The 20056-nt window shown below is 36.1% G+C and overlaps 1 protein-coding gene across 3 annotated transcripts; it reads right to left on the reverse strand.

The window, feature by feature from the left end:
* Positions 1-442: 442 nt before the first annotated feature.
* Positions 443-7806, reverse strand: LOC133728181 (uncharacterized). 3 transcript variants are annotated; one of them, XM_062155591.1, is made up of 15 exons: positions 7659-7797; positions 6674-6773; positions 6247-6371; positions 6015-6168; positions 5774-5886; positions 5565-5648; positions 5408-5456; positions 5219-5310; positions 4644-4782; positions 4387-4466; positions 2801-4305; positions 2443-2556; positions 1612-2361; positions 1190-1299; positions 443-1026 (listed from the first exon to the last, which is right to left on the reverse strand). In XM_062155591.1, exons 2-13 carry the CDS (start codon positions 6764-6766, stop codon positions 1775-1777), a joined length of 3135 nt encoding a protein of 1044 aa, XP_062011575.1. In that variant the 5' UTR covers positions 6767-6773; positions 7659-7797; the 3' UTR covers positions 443-1026; positions 1190-1299; positions 1612-1774. The 3 variants fall into 3 exon arrangements, with proteins under 3 accessions (XP_062011575.1, XP_062011577.1, XP_062011576.1); XM_062155593.1 differs by lacking the exon at positions 1190-1299 and having other exon boundaries at positions 5774-5883; positions 7659-7806; XM_062155592.1 differs by lacking the exon at positions 1190-1299 and having other exon boundaries at positions 7659-7806.
* Between the last annotated feature and the right edge of the window lie 12250 nt (positions 7807-20056).

The raw sequence follows: 20056 nt of genomic DNA on the forward strand, positions 1-20056 counted from the left end.
TGTTATATATCAAATGTGTGCTTTACATCACTTGCAGGCTCACAGGTAACTTGAGTCGCCAAAGTACTTATGCCAAAAAAATGTCCAAGTACTTTATGTTGTTTACCACACTTCAGGTAATAGGTTCGGGTAAAAAAATGAAATGGGTCAACAGGCCTGAAAAACAAGTCCGGTGCTTGTGCGGCCCTTCCACTTTTAAGTCAAAAGGAAGTGAAATGTATGCATCTTTCACTGTACAGAATTAATGGGCATAATGGCAAGTCATAATCACCCAGTACACTAGAAGTCTAGAACGTCCTGGCCAGTCAATTTCAATCGAGTCCCTCTCAATTTCAATCTTACACAATCAATCTACATCTGACCTTCTTAAACAATCAATCTACATCCGACCTTGACAAGGCTCGGAAAATAAAAGGCAAAACCCCAGTCATTGATAGGAATATAACAACATTGTGGACGGACTGCTCAACTGCAAGGCCCATATCCATGAATATTTCTAGGTACGAAATAAAAAAAAGTAGATCAGTTTCTACAGATTATATCCACATTACACCCACACCTGCTAATAAAGAATCAGTCCAGTCCGAACCCTAAACCCCAAATTTAACCTCACAGCCCCAAAGCTTTAACAAATCTACCAAGCCCCAAACTCCAAACAGAATTGGAAAATTGGTTTTTAATTCCAATTTCTATGTGCCAAACTGCCAACTCAGAATAAAATACAGGTAGAATTGTTTTTATATAACGGATTATTGTAAATCAATGAAATATATCCTATTCATCATTTTAAAAAGTTAAAAGCAGTATTGAATTCCGCAAAAAGGTCCGATTTCATTCATTTTGTTGCGCGAGCAACAATCAAAGTATCAGTACACCAGGGAGCAGTCCATTTGAGTCCTTTCCGGGAGCTAGAGGAAATGCATCTCAAGTCCAACAATTAGAATATTCAAATCTTCATGATCAGCCAGTCAGTTTGACCATATACAGCAACCCGCAATGCAACCTTAAATCAAAGCACACCAGCACCTGTATCAAGGTGAAAGCAAAATTCAACACAAAAAACGTGCAATATCCTTCACAATTTCAAATACTGCTGTAATGTCTACATTAGTGGCACTACATGAGATCAAAGGATGCCCACATTAGCAGCACTACAGGGCAAAGAAAGGCTGGCAAGCAGAGGCTTTACATTTAAATTCAATACACGACACAGGGTAGCCAAAATGACTTATTTAGATACCGAGAAATCCTGCAACCCTACATTCCGGACCCGGGCTCCAATCTGGGACCTTGTGAACCCTAGGAGCAAACCATGGATCTAACCATTGTTCATTGGTAGCCACAACGGCTAAATAAACAAATACAGAAAAAAAAAAAAAAAAAAAACTCAATTTTGATGTTTTCAAGAGGTAGAGAAAAAAAAAGAAAACCATTTGGTTCCGAGACAAACAAAGAGCACACTGAGCTGGAAATGAATATGCACAGGCACATAGATGAACCTTAGCAAGTACAATTATTTTCTATTTAACTAGCAGCAGCACAAACCATGCAACAAGCAGCAGCACAAACCATGCCAACCCCTACAGTAAAACTAAAGTAATAAATCCTTACCTGCAGGATTTTAGACCCCAATAGTTACAGGAGTCTGACCCTACATTAGGCTGCCAAGAGCAAGACCAGTTACGAGTCAGTCCCATCCTGAGTACAAGGCCGAGAAAACACGGCCCCTCAATTTCTCCATTATCCAACCATTTAAAGCTATCATTTCGCAATATTACATCCCAAAGGTTCTGTTATACAGATCGCCAGAACTGGGCATCCGAAACTTTGATTCTTCATAACCAGAATAGAACTTATTGTATCCTAGTCTCTCATTTACTCTCTCATTTCTCAGGCGCTCTGCCATACCCATAGTGTTACCGCCCTGAACCTCATTCCACCCATCCCAATGGCCATTTGACATGGACCGATTATTTCTGGATTGTTGGAGAGACAGTTGAGCAAAAGGCGACATATTGCTTGCCTGAGATTGATCCAAAAGTCTCGAAGACATTCCATAGTTATCATTGACATGAGAATAGCCATCCCCAAAATCAGGATACCTAAGGTTTTGTTGTTGGGAGAAGGATCTTTGCATCAAGAGCTGAAGCCTTGCATCGTTTTCAAAGGCACTTAACTGTGAAGGGAAGTTGGATCTCATATCTACACCAGGGTTGTTAAGCCCACCTTGCAGTCTCCCTTTACCAACTGCCAATATAGCAGGATCCATAAACTCAATATCCACAGAGCTACCAATATTCCCCGTGGGCTGAGGTTGATAGGCATTTCTCAACAGAGAGGAGTTATCGTGCAAAAGATTCCCTGAGAAGCCGTTAATGAAATTAATACTTAAACACATGAAATAGACAGTGAAGTCAATTTAATAGGAATTGCACAACTAACCAGACAGTGAGTCAAAATCATGCTCCACTCTCTCTTGAGAAGTAAAGCCCGGAGGCGGGGCCCTGCTTGGCACAGAGAAACCCGGAGGAGCAGAGGTTTGAGCCCTTGAAACTGCTGAAATATGCAAGAAATAAAGGTAAGAAAATAACCAAAGGCAGCAAAAATCATCCACAATCAAAACATCAAACAAAAGATTAACACGTTACAGACAGCAAAGAAAGGTCTATCTGATGAATCCAATTCAAATTATAGACTAAGCAAGATATGGAAATAAATTTTATCAACAAATAAAAAACTAACCCAACACCAACAAATGTCCACCAGAAGACCAGAGTCCCATAAGTGCAAGAGTACTCACCAGAAAGCTTGTTAGAAGAGAAGGCTAAAAGATTGTTGGCGTGATTTTCAGAATCTTCAAAAGTACTAGAAGGAAAACCATTTCCAATTCCAAAATTATCCAAACATAAATCTCGATTTTCAGAATAGCCATGATGGAATCCTTGGTTCTGTGCCTGGTTCTGTGACAACCGCCCAATGACATTCTGAGATGACTGTAGATCAAATGCCTGATTTCTAGAATCCTCCTGTCTTGCGAAAGAGAATCTTGACTGATTATTATTTGGCACCTTCCACGAACTGGACACTTTCTGAGCTCCAGACCGTCTATCAGATTCACCCAAAAACTTGGAGAAATTTTGAGGCGATGTTATTGGGTCATCCCAAGTGTCAAAGTCCATTGATAAAATATTTGAGATTATGCTGCTCTCTCCCTTGTCTACAGCATTACTGAAATCAGGATTAGCATCACCCAAGAATCTTCGACCATGCTTCCCCAGGCTTTCATTTCGGTTAAGAAATGAATGCTCCAAAGGCCTCTCTAAACCAGAAGAGCTGCTTACAAAATTCTCATGGTAACCATTAGATTGTACCGGAATGTTGGTCGAAGATAGAAGTGAGCTGTCCCTAATTTTATTATCTACAAAAAGGCGATCAGCACTTGAATAAACTGCACCATAACCCTCACTAGGTAGCAATGGAGACCTAGAGTGATTTGGAACATGGACTGCATTGGGCAAACTAGACAGATACGGCGCACGACTCACTTCTGGGTCCTTGAGTCTTTGATTATCAAAAGATAGTACATCCTCCTCCACCTCAGAAGATATACTAGGTAATGGTTGTGACTCTGATAACCAGTTGGATTGTTCTCTTGTTACTGCTCTCTCAGTTGTTATAGGAGATTCTCTAGGCTGTTCAGCACAATATTGTTGTAACCCTTGGTCCCGAGGCGATTTAATATACGAATTATCTGAAGCTGAATTATTAGGTCTGACTACACCAGAATGATCAAGCATAGAATTTCTATCAATGCTCAGTAAAGATATATCGGAGCATAAGCTTTGGGCGGCTTCTTCATTAGAAACAATACTTTCACTTTCATGACAGGAACTAAAAGGCTGCCGATTATGGTTGGTGGCAGTGTTAGTTGGCTGCATACTACTGCCTCTATTGTTGTCCTTGGATGCAGGAGGACAAGATAACTGGCTGCTAACATTAACAGAAGCAGAAGCTTCATCGGGTGCAGCAGGATTGTCCAACAGGGCAATTTGACTATCCACACTAATGTGTTGTTTCACAATTTTCAGTGATTCCAGTTCACCTTTAGCTTGCATAGTCTGACTGTCTTCATTCAAAGTTGACCTCTTTCCTGCATCGCTATGCACTATAGAAGCCTGGCCAGTAGAAACAGCAGCCGAAGAAAATGGCACTGTGCAACTGACTGTATCAGGTTTCTGTTTTGTATGTCCATTTGAATATATTATTTGCATAGCTGGTGGTTGAGAATTTGAACCACGCGTACCCCTGCAATATGCATTCCATACTTTTAGAACTCATTACAACCATGAACCCCACCAGTGTAATCAACCAAAAATAGATAACTACCATGAGGCTGCAGCTGGAAGAGCAATAGATCTACCAGAGCTTCCATTTGGAGGAGAACCTTTAATGAGGGTTCCAGTATTCTGCCAGATAAAAAAAAAAAAAAAATAGAATAAGAATATATGCCATGTCTAAACTATCCACTAGAGTATCAAAGCAAAACAACACCTTGATGAGAAAAAAAGGGTAAATCTCCATATTGATTGCAACCAGCTCATTCGTCTGGCTTCATCAGTTTCAAAATAAAATATGAGACTTACACTTGAACCATTTTTAACAACAGGCCCTGCGGTAGAAGCAGAACTGCTATTACAGTAATCATCTAGTGGTGGAGGCAACACACTCCCTGACCGCCGCTGCATAGGGTTTAGAGTACCAGTAATTTGTTGTACTCTACTCCTTTAAAACCATTATCAGTTAGTTGATCATTCAATGAGAACACTACTCACGTTACAGAAAGCATAAAACAAGAGAAAGCATATTAAACTAAAATATTCAGAGCTTAAACTCCAATAAAAGTTATGACTTGTTTAACTGTGACTCATGCACATTTGGGAGATCAAGTTACAAGATTAGATGACCCTTTGTACCTCGAGGCTCTCAACAACTGTGTATGAACAAAAAAAACAACCAAAGCTTCAAGATTTTTTTTTTTTTTTTTTTTTGAGAAACAAAATTAATGCACATTGTGCCCCAACAGCCAAATTTTTTTTAACTGAAAGCAACACAAATTTCCATAAAATTAAGGAGGGAGTCCTGATAGAAGATTGTCATTAACAAGTGATAGTACACTGATCATTGTAACAAAGAATGAAGAAGATAAAGAACTAAATACCTAGTGTATGCAGAAATTATTTCATCTTTAGTGAAACTATCCTCATGACATCCAACCTCGTGCAGATACAAACAATCGGGATTGGTGCAAGGCTGGGAACAACAAAAAGTCAATACTCAACAAGATTCATACAATCTAGCATCTAAGTAAAAAATTACTGCATTAAAGCAGATAAGGGAGTAATCATACCACATTTCTTAGCCATGCGTGACAATACTTTGTGGTACCAAAGCAAGCCCTGAAACATATAACTAGAAGATTATCATGCTGACAACCCTATGCTGCTAAAATCGTTGCAAAATATTACTGAGGTAACACAGTCAAATATCTAGAAACATGCATATACCTCAAAGATCTTCCATCCAATAGAAACCCATGTACATTTTGAATACAGCGAACCGCTTCCTCCTCTTTTGAGTAAGTAATATATCTGAATACAAAACAATATTATGAAAACAACAGTTAATGGAAATATAAAAAAACAATCTTACCAAAAAAAAAAAAGGAAAAAAAAAAAGATGGATTAGCTCAAGACATCAAAACATCTCGACTTACACACTACATGTATTGTTTGGAAATTGCTGAATGACACCAGCTGCTGTCCGAGACATAGAAACCTTTAAAACCTTCCCATATTGAGCAAAATATTCTTTACGCTGCAGTAGCTGCTTAATAGATGCATAAAATTATTAAAAAAGAAAAAGAAAAAAAAAAGAGTCAGTGAGCCTGTATAAGACAAATAAAAATATGATCTAACACACAAATGCTGAAAAAGAGATATGGAGGGAGAGGATACATCTTCATCTGCCAGATTAAGAGGCAACCCAACTATGTAAACAAGGTTCCGTTGAATCACTCGCACACTGCTAAGCTGCTTTCTTCCTTCAGTGGTTGGCTTAACTTTTGTCTTCTGAGACTTCTTTCTCTCAGTATTGATTTCAGCCACCAATCTGTGGGGGAGGGATTTAAATTAACAATTGATACTGTAATTTATCTAATCCAAAAAGAATTATGGTTTCAAGATTAACCTCTCACACTTCGCAGCCCCTACAATCTTTTCCTTATCATAAGGGGTACGGCATGCAGGACACCGCCCCTCAGTGTCATCCTTCTCAGCCATGTCCATTATGTGGTGCCAACACCAAACACATATCTGTATTCAAGAAATAGAATACAATTTGTCAAATAATTATAAAGTTCAATGGTCAGAATGGTACAACATTTCACCACTTTAATAAATTCAAGATTCAGAACTAACAAACTCGTAGTTTGCAATATGACTATTTGCACAATATGTTAGTCTTGCCACAATATGTTCTGAGGTGAAGCTACTGAGTGGTTGAATAACAGTGATGAAGTTCAAAAATTGAATCAAAGGAACCAGGCAGACAAAAGGGGAACATTTATCCATTGAACTTCCCATCAAAGTGAAAGAGAGACGTTAGTATCCCGCACCTCATAACCGCATTTGCAAGGTTTCAATTGCTGATCTGTCAAATCCATTTCCTCCGCGCAAAGAGGACAAGTCTTTTCTCCCTGATCACTCATGATTTCCCTAAAAGAAGATACAAAAGGGTAGAAATATAAATAAACATGATGCGGAAGACACAACACATCTATACTCGAGTCAGCTATAATGGCATAAACATAAGAAACAACGAGATTTCACCTTGACAAATGATAAATCTGAAAGCAGTTGTTTCCCTTAATCATGAGACTAACAGTAAGCTTCTATACTCAAGTAGAGACAAATTGACATCAAACACAGAATTCAAAGTTCCAGTATATAGTTTACATTTGTTTCCAAGAAACTAAGCTGAATGTCACCAATATATAGTAGTTAAGTTTAAGTGCAAGTTCAGTATTGCAAATTCACATTACCGAGCTCAATAAACATAAATTACTAGTTGAAAACAAAATCGAAAAATGGCAAAACCCTAGACAAATCCCAATCAAAATAAGACTGGCAAACAGTGGAACTTAAATCAGTCTGCCGAATCCCCAAACCCTAAAGAGCTCAACTAATTACACAGGCGCCATTTATACATTGACAAATTCAGTCCCCGAACACAAACCAGATCAAAATCGAAGACAAAGCAGATCAAATTCAAGCATCAATAACCACAAAAAATACATAATAATCATCAAAATAAAAGCAAAATCCGCAATTCGAAAACCTAATCGGAATCGTTGACATGCAAAAAAACACAGAACCTAACGCAAGTATGTAAATGGAGGTGAATCGGAGAGACTATTGCAATCGAACTAATCCGATACAGAAACTAATAAAAAAAATCAAAACTCCAGAAAAAAAAAAAAAAAAAAATTCACGATGTAAAAATAGTCGATTGAAAAAATTAAGAATTAGGGATCTGGAGGATGAAACAAAACGATCGGGCGGAGAGATTAGGGTTGGCACAAGAGAGCAGAGGAGACTTACAGTTGGGGATCGAGAAGAGGACGAATCTGTGAGGATGAGATTGTGTGAGAAGCGAAACGCAAGAGAGAGAGAGAGAGAGAGAGCGAGCGAGGAGAGAGAGCCACAATAAGAGGGTGCTTTTTAAGAGAGGATGGGAGAGAAGGGCTTGTTTGCCTGCTCTGCTATGCTCTGCTCTGCTCTGCGCGTCGCTGTCAATTAAATATGGTTGAGTTCCAGAAATGCCCTTGGATTTTGGTGAAACTACCGACACATGCCTTTCCTTTGGGGGATCGCCGTGCTGTGGCAACGTTGTCTTTTCGGCCGTTCTCTCTCTCTCTCTCTATTTGTTTTTCCGGTTTTGTCGACTTTCCAAACTTGCTTCGTTATTTGACTCCTACTGGATTGGGTCTACACGTAATTTTCATTTTAATTTTTTTCTTTTTCTGTGTGGATTTTCAGTGCTGTGTTGGATGCTTGCCATGTATATAAAAATCAAATACTGTAGTAGTTGTGTTGGAAACAACATCAAAAATCTTAGAGAAAATACAGTCATTTAGTTACTTGAAAAAGTTATATATAATTCACGTCTAAAGATGTGACAGATAAAAGTCAGTAATTAAACATTAAACAATATCACATACTTGAACACGTGATAGTCCATAACAAAATATAACATAGCGTTAAGTAAACACCCTTAAACTATAAAATTTTGTGGTTGTACTTATTGCATTTTTTGCAATGAGGAGAACATAAGAAATCTCAAGAAAAAAATTATTACGGTTTTCTTTTACTAGAGTTTTTTTTTTTTTTTTTTGCAAAAATACCTTATTCAATATCTCAAACCAAAGAGATGAACTGTGAGTCTTGCTTCCAAACTTACTTTGATAGGTTATGCAAGTACAGATCTCAAGATTATGCGGAATCATTAGTTTTCGATGATGGTTCTTACTTGCTTTATCATTTTCATTCTTGAAAATCAGCAAAGCTCGAGGCATTTTAGGGAATGATGGGAATGCTTAGGGGTCCCCATGGTGGTGTACAATTTCGAGACGATGGTTTTGGTCGTCTCATGGCTCATTTTGAGGTTCTGGCGCTATGAGATGGTGTCTTACACAGTGATCAATGACATTTCGATAATGCAATGATAGTGTTGGCGGAGTATGATGAGTAATCTAATCGGGACCTAGTAGAATATACTACGATTGGCGTTTGAGTTCAAATCATGAATATTTTCTCAGATTTGAAGTTAAAGAAGGTGGCGCATAGCACAAATACAATGCTAGAGATTGTTTTTATTGTTGACAGTTTCAGCATGGTTCAAATGTTGGTTGAGCTAGCGATGTCTAGCATAGTATAGAAGATGCGCAGGTTTAAACTTACACCTATAACCAAAATAAAGGTTTTTTTGTTTTTGGTTGAAAAGGTGAGCTGAGCATGTGTTAGATGCTTGCAGTCGAAGCATACAGTTTGAAGGTTGTTTACGAACAACAAGTTTATAACAAGGTAAGTAGCGACTTCATTTATTCAAACATCAAGACATGGTACTTTAATACCATAGTCGGTGGTTGTTATCTGTCATATGTGTAATTTTGTTCCATAATGATAATATACTGTTGTATTACCTTAGTGGCCCCAATTTATTAAGAATGTTTGTTATTAAGGTTTTTATCTTTTCCTCTTTTTTCTCATTGACAAAGAAACCCTCTTCAAGCATAAAATTGCTCAATTACCATTTTTCTTTCTTCAATCATAGCTTTAGATAACAGTGACTTCTAATAATTTTGAGAGAAAGGCTTAATAGTCTTTTATGCTTATGGAATCAAGACTATATCCATAGTCTTATAGAGTCAACATTCCACACTCAGTCACCCACCCAATACACCAATTGCCCTGGTGAACTTAAGACCACATAAGATTCTCATGATTTTGCAAACTCATGCATCAAACATGTAGCAAAACCATCAAACATGTACCAAAACCATGTGAGACATTGGGTGTCATCAGTCGCATCAAACGGTTGCCTTTTCTTTTGTAAATCAAAACATTAATTGGCATGCATGTTAGTCCTCAGACCTTTTTATTTTATTTTATTTTATTTTTTCGCTCTATGTGCTTTGTTATATATTTGATGCTATTACAAGATACATTGATCCCACCTAGGAGTCTAAATATGTGGAGACAATGCTTAGGTTAGAGTTCTAATCTTGCACTTTTGCATGTGGATTTCGTCCAACAAGTCCTAGAACTTCATAGTCCAAGTGTCCAACCATGTATGAGATTGTTATTCTAGCTACTTAATTGCTAGCTATAAGGTTAAGAATAGTCAAATAGGCCGGGTTAGTCACTCTTCTTAATTTCTTATCTTCTAAAATTTACATGAATACATATTCACGCCGATAACTCCTATTTTTGAAAAATATCAATTAATTGAACTAATGAAGTCAAAGAAAAACCCAAAACTCCTTTACCATAATTGTTTGTAATTAAATATTTTTTAAAACCAAACAAAATAAGAGTATTTTGAGTTTTTTGTTGGGTCTGTTTGATTGATTTTTCATTTTTTCTCAACATGGATTTTATGGCTAACCATATTGACCCTAAGCTGGTGTTCATATTTGAGAAGAGAAGAGTTAATTTGATCTAAGTCCAAAACTCACACCCTGTATTAGATGTAGTCCAGCTGAATTTTTTTGTCAATCGTGGTCCTATGACTCAGCTGCCACATTGGATTTACTTCTTTTTCTATCTTGTTGACTCAACACCTAAATTCTTCATTCCTAATATACCCTTATTTAATATAGGTCCTTTAATATATTTTGCATAATAAACAGTTAAAATCACCTAATTCCTCCCTATTTTACAATCAACACTCCACTTTTCATTTTTTGGTAGGAATTATAAATATATGAAAGATGAGTTAACTGTTCACACTTGTTCATGTAACAGTGGAGTGACGGTTCTGCCCCTGATTTTTATGACAATTTCCAGGCTGCCAAGGAGAGTCGGTATTTGGACTTATCAGTTGGGCTTATTGAAACTACAATTGCTGTTGAATACACCAAGTCACCGACTATGAATTTTTTATTTATTAATTTTTTTTTTTTTGGTGTGTGTGTGGATAACTTTAGAATGATCGAGAGATAGCGAGAGAGAAAAAGAGAGAGCGAGACAGAGAGCTGCAGTTTGAGAGAGAAATAGCGCGAGAGAAAGAGAGAGAGCGAGACAAAGAGGTAGAGAGAGAGTTTGAGACTGAAGAAGAGGGAGACGGGAAGAAGTTGATGCTTGATTCGAACAGAAATTGAATGAACTGATCATCCCAGGTATTCTACGATGGGTTCGAATTTGTTTGATTTACTTTTTTATCGGTCTCTCAGCTTTTCCATCATCATACATCACCGTTTTGGGTTTTTTCTGTTCAAGAACCAATCTAAGTAGTTTTCAATTAACCTGGGTTTGGATTTTGTGGTTTTCTTTTCAGCAAAAGCAACAGAAGAGTTGGGTTTCTTTTCTTGGTAGTACAATACTTCTTTTCTTGGTAGGATTTGGATGTTCTTCGGTTATATCATACTGTGGTTTTCATTGTGTTATTTTTGTTTGACTTTTATCTGATATTAAACGGTGGCTTCCTTGATTTCATGGATTTGTTTTTTTATTTTTGATCAGATTAGTGTATGCGATTTGGCTTTGTTTGGTAGTCTGGGTTTTAACTTTTCAACGGTTCCAAGATCCAATCTTTTTTGAAGATTCTGAGGGAAAAGGATTGGGTTGAAAAGAAATAGAACAGGTTTTGTTTTTACTCTTTCTCGGAAATAGTGATTCCTGTTTCATTCATCAGTTGAAATATATACATACAAAAAACAGTTTCTGTTCAGTTTATCGATTCAGATTTCATATATTGGTTTCAGAATCCATAATTAAGAGAAATCTTTCAATTGATAGTGTAGGGTGGTCCTGTTTGTGTATAAATGACAATATTATTTTGATTTGAAGTTAAGTTGCTCAATAAAAGTGTCAATGAAGAAATTGAATTGCTTTGTGCATAGTTGTTGAGAAATTTAGTTTCTGAGTTGATCAGAAACATTTTAACATTTTGCTTATTTTTATCAATTGTGATTCAATTTAATTTGCCATATATTTATGCAGGGTTGTTTGAATTAGGAACAAAGAAACACAAGTGCAAGAATTCTGTCTCTCTCAGGCAAGTTCTTCTTATGTTTCTGTTTTTTCTGCATGTTGTGATATTATGGAGAAAGATAAGAGGAAATATAGGAACATTTAATGCTTTTCTGATGCACTTCATAGTAGAAACAGAATGAATGTTATAGTTGATGAGCTGCTAAAGGTTGCAAGAAAGGCCATCATACAAGTTAAACATGTAATTGGTGAAGATTAGAACGAATTGTATAAGTAGGCCGGGTAGATGTGTGAACTGTCAAAATTAGTAACTTTATTTTAGTAACAAGTAACAACCAAAAAATTGAAATGTTCTTTCTGTTTGGAAATGACAAGAACAGTATGTTGGGTTATTCAGTTGAGTGTGAGGGAATAGAGAAGATATTGATAGTGTTTAGAACATTTTGTCTCATTACATCTTCTACTTTGCTCTCTGTTCTCAAGCATTTACAGACCTACATAAATTACCTTCAATGTTTGTTCGCACAAATACTATATTGCTAACACTTTAAATTATATATTTCAACTGTATTATCAAATCAAATTTTATTGAACGGATTGCTAACACTTTAAATTATGCAGAGAAGCCCCTACACTGGAACTCTATTCATCAATCCAGCCACGCATCTTTCTCCTGCCCTGCTTTCGCTCACTCTTAATATACGAAAATTTGATTAGCAATTGGAGTGAATTAGTGTGTGCATGTGATAAATCTAAACTTCTGCCAAAGGATATAAACTCTCTACTAATTCTCAGACAAATTAGGAAGAGGAATAATGATTTACATGGATGCATGTTAAAGTTAAACAACACGATTTAGTCATGTATTAGAGTTTCTGATTTAAATTGTTTATTGGTGACAATGTTTTATTCTTTTTTGCTATCAGAAAAACTTTAGCTGGTGTAATATACAAACATCTTCTCTACCTCAAGCAACACTTCTTCATTTCATCCATAATATCGAACCCCGCGGCAATGCGCGGGCAATCTTGCTATTTTATATAAAAGATAGAATTTAAGTTACTAAAAACAAAATTAAAGTTACTAAAAACAAAATTAAGTTACCAACAAAGGAAACATGGAGTGTAGATTTTGCTCCCCTACATTAATTGTAATCCTAAATTATTGCAATGTTGTTAATATAAAATTAGCAAATTTAATATGTTGACTTTAATTTATATTATTATTTTCTTGATTGAATTTAAAAGAGGAATCTATAAGTCTTCAAGTGTATGTTAGACTCTGGCTTTTTGGCTGGTCATCTAATGCAATGAACATTTGTTTAAAAAAAAGAGAGGAATCTATATATATTAAGACATTATTCTTCCTTTTTTTGTTTTTTGATCGAAAATAGGTCAGCCCTTTCATTAAAATTCAGCAAGCTATACAAAAACGAAACACCCCTATGAGGTCGACAGAAAGAATCATTTCTTATAACTTTATGAAAACCCTATTCTAAAAGAATAAAATATCAAAAAGTCCCTAGTACACCCACCTTTTTGGAAATTCACGCACCATTATTCTAACAAAAACCAAGAAACCTTGAAGCAGACATAAAAGGATTCAACTAAGGCACTGGTTTTTGCGACCCAAAAACAGAATTAAACTAGACTATCAGTAGAATGTGACACATCACATTCCACTGTTTCCTCCGCAGCAGTAACTTAAATTTTCTAACATTATTTTTCCTTCATCTTGCTTATAACGTATTGCCTCATTCTCTTTCTTCTTCTTCTTCTTTTTTTCTACTGACTCATATCTTTTTTCCTCTCATCCGTGTATATCTTTTTTCCAACACATAGTTCTCATTTCTTTGTTTATTTCTTTTTCTCTCAAATCTGTATTTTTTGTGTGGCTTCTCCCTTCTTAGTTCGTTTTCAGGTCTTACTAACGTGAATTCAATTCACAACTACCTTTATTTTTTGTGTGGCTTCTCCCTTCTTGGTAAAAAGTTTTTGTTTACCTTTGATATAGAATCCATCATGGTTTTATAGGTAAGATTTGTCATAGTATTTGATTAGACATTTTTGTTTCACATTTACATTCCTTATTTATAGGTAAGATTTTACAAGTTCAAAAAAATTCAAGTTCCTTTTCAAAAAAAAAAAAAAAAAAAATCAAGTTTCTCTAGATCTCTATATATAAGGTTCTCTCATTATGTCCCACTTTCTCTTTCACACTTTTTATTAGGTATAGGTTCTATATGTACATATTTGTACATTTTGATTAGATTGGTAATATATTCTATGTTTTTTTTTTCTTGCTTTCTATGTCTAGGTAGGTCAAATCTCTACTATATAACTTTAAATACCTACTATATAGATACAATTGAAGCAATAATGTTTGAATTTTTCTAATGTTTTTCGTCCTATAATGTAGGTATACCAGCATTCGATATTTGTAAACCTCCATCTTAGGTATATTGATTTCATAGGAATGCATTTAGGGGGGTGTATTCATTTAAGAGTCTACAAGATTTTTTTGTATTTTGAAAGTCTATGGGTATTCAATTGAGATTTTAAACAATCCTTTAAAATCTTGATGTATTCAATTAAGATTTAAAATTATCCATTCAAATCTACAGATATTCAAAAGTATAGAGATTTTTAAGGATTTCATTAAATGCTGGATTTTGAAGGATTTTATAGTGTTTTTTATACATATCAAAACTCAAAAACAATCCAACCACTTCCCAAGAGATTTTGATGGATTCTTTCTCACTCAAAAAATGAAGAAGCTCTTCATCAAAAAAAAAAAAAAAAAAAGGAAGAAGAAGTAGCTCTCAATAGGTGACACTCATTCATTTTGTCTTAGACCTATCTTCCCACTATCCTCCTCTGCTTCTATTCTCATCTAATAATTTTTTTTTTTTTTTTATCACTATAGCTCTGTTCTAGCTAATTAAGCTCACTTTTAGTGGTATTGTTAAGATGATACATACACACATGTTTCTTTTTTTTTTTTAATCAAACCCGAAGCCGGCTGCCAATACATACATATATATATATATATATATATATATATATATATATATATATATATATATATATATATATATATTCAGCACACATATTTCTTTTGTAAATTCGATATGAAATAAATTATGTCATTAGTTTACTACTTTATGTTTCTGTGTAACATTTTGGCTGATTAGTTTTATCTTATTATTCATATATCATTATACAACATAAAGAATGGTAGATTCCCATACACACACACACACACACACATTTTTTTGTCATTGATATAGCATTATAGTTGGATCCATACATCCATTGCTTTTAAAGAAGAAGAAAAAAAAAAATTAACTTACCAAAAACATCATGAGGACTTGTAAAATCTAAACAAATATCAGTAAATCAATCCATTAGAATCAATCAGAGTCTATATAGAATTTAAACAATCCATGGATTAAGTAAATCCATGGATTATAAAAATTCAAACAAAATCTTTTAAAATCTGAATTGAATACACCCCCCTTAGTCTTATATGTCTGAAAATTATTCATTGATGAATTGTAGGCTTTGAAATTTGAATTTGAGCTAAAATTCAATTAATGAATTTGAAATTCTTTGCCTTATTTGGTTCTAAGGGTAAAGGACTATTAAAAAAAACAAATGGACCGCAATTAACAAAAAAAGATACGCAGACTACATCCAACTTTTATATAACAAAAAGGACTTGGATCGATTCAACCCTACCCGATCATTTAACTCCACGGATCGTTAATAACTCAATCCAAATCCGTATCCGGTAGATTAATGGATATATGATCCACTAGTTCGATTTGTTTATTATAATGAATATTCTTAATATTTAAATAATAATATTAATTTTTTAATATTTTTTTTATGGAAATAGGTCAGCCCTTTCATTATAATTCAGCAAGCAATACAAAAACGAAATACCTCTTTGGGGTCGACAGAAAGAATCGTTATTTAGTACCTCATGAAACCCTATTCTAACAAAAACCTAGAAATCTAGAAACTTACATAAAAAGATTCCAACTATTTACGCACATTTATTCTAACAAAAACCTAGAAACCTCGAAACTTACATAAAAAGATTCCAACTAAGGCACTGGTTTTTGCGACCCAAAACAGAACTAAAATAAAGCATTGGTAGAATATAAGCCATCACATTCCACCGATCCCTCCACAGCAGTAGACGCCAAGGTTTGAATCCTCCAGCACTATAGCTTGTTCACCAACCTGTCAGGATCAGAATCTTCAAGGTTTGAATCAAAACTCAAAGCTTTTCCCCGACGCTTATACTTATGAAGCTTTTTCTCATCCAGTTCATCAGTGGATTTCACCCCATTCTTGCTCCTTTTAGGGCGCCCAACCTCCTTCTTCTTCGGTGAAACCAAAATCTTACCATTCTTGTGCTGCAGAATCAGCGAGACATTATCTTCTACTTCAAGCGTCGAATCGGGAAATGCCAAGTATCTTTTCCCAAACCGATCCAACTTTGTGATAGCCTTTCTTTTCCTCCCCGCTGACACCACTTGCATGAAGGAAAACTTCCCTTGAGAAGTCTCTTTCAAAGTCACTGTAGAAGCAGGGATCGAAGCCAGTGATGATTCACTAGCCTCACCCTGAAACACAGGAAGCTGCACACAGCCCGCAGCTTTGATACAAGTTAAGACGTTATCCAAGACAATGGGAGTTCCCATCATCTTGGAACTAAAGGGCCCGAGAGCTCTCAATGCCGCATGGCCTCCCTTCCCAGCGGTGATTACCTCTACACCGTCACCACTAGATCCCAAACCTTTCTCCAAAACCAGAGAAGTATTGCTCCTCTGAGTATAGCTCTTAATCTCCAAAACCCGGCCATGTGCCGCCAGTGAGCGATGTGCCTCTGACCTTGAGGTTAAAGACAGGCCAGCCATGGCAGACACTTGTGGAGTGGCCTGAATCGCCTCCTTCTTTTTTATCAACATCTTATCACAACCTAGGGCATCACGGAGGAACAGCCCGCAATCGCGACAAAATTCCTTAACCTTCTCATAGATGAAGGACAACTCCAGCTTCACCACATGAGAGAATTCGATCACCTTCTAGGTACGGATCTAACGCCAGACGTCGAACACAATCTTGACCCTCTGCTCCTCTTCCTTCCTCTTCACAGCGTTTTGATCCACTCGGACCATTGTTCCTAATGACTCCCCTACCAATGCGAGCGTCGTCTTATTTCTCAGGCCAAAAGGAAGGCCCTTCACCGCAATCCAAGTTTCCATCATATTCAGCGGCACTTCCTCTACCGGACAGAATCCATCATACTCTTCTACGACCAGCATGGTGTTACGATAGAACCAATGACCCCCATGTAATATGCGATTACGCACTGCTTCACTTTCAAACTAGAAAACAAAGCGCTCACCTGCATGTTGTATAGTGAGCCCCGATCTAAGACGCCAAATAGAGGCGATGGTGCCTTTGAATCCTGGAAACTTGGCTTTTAGGGTCAACAGGCGGCCAACTATGTACCAAAAGGCAAAAGCCATCATGGAACGCAGCAGCCCCTGCATCCCCCAACGTAACCAATGTGGAATCCGAATTGATGAACGACGCAGGAGACCCATTTGTACCTTCCGCCATCAAATAAAGAGAGAGATCGATGCAAGATCGATGAGGTTTTGGAGATTTTTCGATGCAAAGACCACCGAGCAACCCTAGCAGAGGCGGCTAGGTTTTTTAAATATTTTATTATGATACTTCATAAAACTTAATAAAACATTGAAACAAAATTAAGAATATCACCGTATCTTGAATTAAATAACCAAAATACTTCTTAGAACACTACACTAAGGTAAGAAAAATATTGTATTCATAAATAAAAAAATATTAAAAACAGACCGGATCATTAATAAATCGGATCAACCTAAATCCGTTTTTGATCCGTTAAATAAATGAATTGACCGATTTGGATAATTACTGAATCAACAAATCAAATTTTCAATCCAAATCCTTACAATAACCACGGATCCTGATTAAAATCTTGTCCATTGACAGGTCTATATAAAACCTTCAATCTCACTATTCTCTCAACTACTCATATAAAACCCAACCCCAGACCAAAGAGCATAACGTGCATTGAGGAGTTGAAGCAATGTCATACTACTTTCCTCAAGAAATCTTACAAGATATTGTTCATAAGATGCGCCCATGAAATATTTAATCCAGTGTAGCGCAGTGTGCAAGTCCTGGAACTCACTCATCAAAAGTCAAAGCTTCCTTCACACCCTCTGTCGCGCTATAAAAACCACTCCAAAGAGGTTTTCCAACTTAGGGATAACTTATAGTCTTATACTATTTGGTCTTAGAAAAATGGTGTTGAGGTCAGATTAATGGATGAAGGAAATATGAAGGTTACCGTTGCATGGATGAAGATCATTGACGAGGAAAATATGGCCGGGGTGGTTGTACGTGATTGGGAATGGGGTTTATTCCGGCAGCGCATGTTGTTGGCAGTGATCATTGGCTGCTTTGGTTCTCTGAAAATCATTCCCTCAAAATCTATCTTTGGCAAATATGAGCATGATTTTCCTACAAGTAAACGTATCAATAAGGCGATGGCATTGTTAGGCTGGTTCTATGTGATTATAGTTGATAAAGGTTTTTTTTTTTTTAGGTTTTATTTATACCTCCAAAACTTGTATTTGGATCTCCCATATTTTTTGAAATTTCAAAAATTGAATTATACCCTTAACTAAAAAAAACTAAAAACTTGTATTCAAACATCTGCAACCGTCTCACTTGATTCATCCTTTGTTTAACCACTTGCACAACATAACACCCAGAAAACAAGAATCAAATTTCATTGATTAATTAGGTTTTGTCATTATTCTTACATCGAAGCACCATGAGAACACGAGAGTTTTTAAGATTGTATGTTTTCTTTGTTCAATTGTGTTGTCTCCTTCGTCAATGATGACCTTATCTTCTTAAGCAACAAATATTGTTGTCATTCTTAAAATAAGATCTCAATCAAGGAGATGTTTTTCTAAAATTGTTGGTACACGAGAGTTTAACATTTTATAAACTTGTGCAGTGTGCACCAACATGAAATTTTGAATCCCTAATTTAAACTATCCCTCAACAATTAATACCCAACATAATTTAAATTTCCATTACCCTAATATTCTAACATGGCAACGACAATCCTTCCAAATCAGTAATGACGAGAGGCACCGGAGTCAAAGTTGGAGGTAAATAGCAGAAGCAACAACAAATTAGAGAGATTGTTGGAGACGAAGCCAACACAAGGGGGTAAACACTAGGCCAATAACCTCAATATACAACACTTTTTACACAACGAAAAAAAAAAAGATGTTGTGTGATGATAGAAAGTCAATCATACAACACGATTAAGAACCTTACGTTGTATAAGGCCATAAAAATTTTGAAGTTTTTATGTAGAAGGTGATTGCACAACACTGACAAGAATATTTTGTTGTGTGAATGATAAAAAAAAGAGCGGCAGATTTCCCTCCTAGCTTGACACAAATTTGGGTCCAAATATGGACTACATTGTACAACATCATAGTTATACCTGTTGTGTGATACTAGCTTGCAAATTATCATACAACAACTTTTGACTTTGTGTTGTATGATCAAATCATATATTATTGGTAATTTTGGATACGCCCCCAAAAGCTACTCATTCCCCCCCAAAACCTACAATTTTGGAAAACATATATGTCATGATTTAAGGATCCTACAACATAAAAACTTTATTTGTGTTGTCTGAATGAAACATGTTTATCCTAGTGCCAAACCATTGCACATAGCGCGGGAACTTTCCCTCTTTGGAACCTAACCTGAAATTTAAGTTGTACATGATCAGACAACATATTGTGATGTGTTTGTTGTCTGATGCATTAATTAAAAAAAAAAAGAAAGACATTGTGACAAATTAACTAGGGTTTTGACTTCGTGTACAACCGAAACACTTGGACAAAATAACTTTCTACCTCTCCAGCTTAGAGATAACCAAAGACCAAAAACCTTACCAACACCCCGCAACCTTTCACCTTCGGCTTCGTCTTCGTCTTCGTCTTCGACTCCGTACACTATGACGATTGCTCTCTCTGATTTCATAAGATCTCTACATCTCTCTCTCTCTCTCTCTCTCTCTCTCTCTCTCTCTCTCTCTCAATTAAGCGATTCTGCTTTCAATTTCTTGGAATATTCTTTGAGCCCGAGTCTAGGGTTTCGAGCTTTCTTCCGCCTCTGCTATCCTCC

Source organism: Rosa rugosa, chromosome 2 (assembly GCF_958449725.1).
Source record: "Rosa rugosa chromosome 2, drRosRugo1.1, whole genome shotgun sequence".
NCBI classification, from domain to species: Eukaryota; Viridiplantae; Streptophyta; class Magnoliopsida; order Rosales; family Rosaceae; genus Rosa; species Rosa rugosa.

Bases quoted from the DNA above. Each gene is read 5' to 3' on its own strand.
- LOC133728181 (XM_062155592.1), bottom strand. From the start codon at position 6,766: ATGAGTGATCAGGGAGAAAAGACTTGTCCTCTTTGCGCGGAGGAAATG. The intron at 6,169-6,246 runs GTTAATCTTGAA...CCTCCCCCACAG, and splicing joins GGGGCTGCGAAGTGTGAGAG to ATTGGTGGCTGAAATCAATA. The intron at 5,311-5,407 runs GTATGATTACTC...TGTTGTTCCCAG, and splicing joins ACGCATGGCTAAGAAATGTG to CCTTGCACCAATCCCGATTG.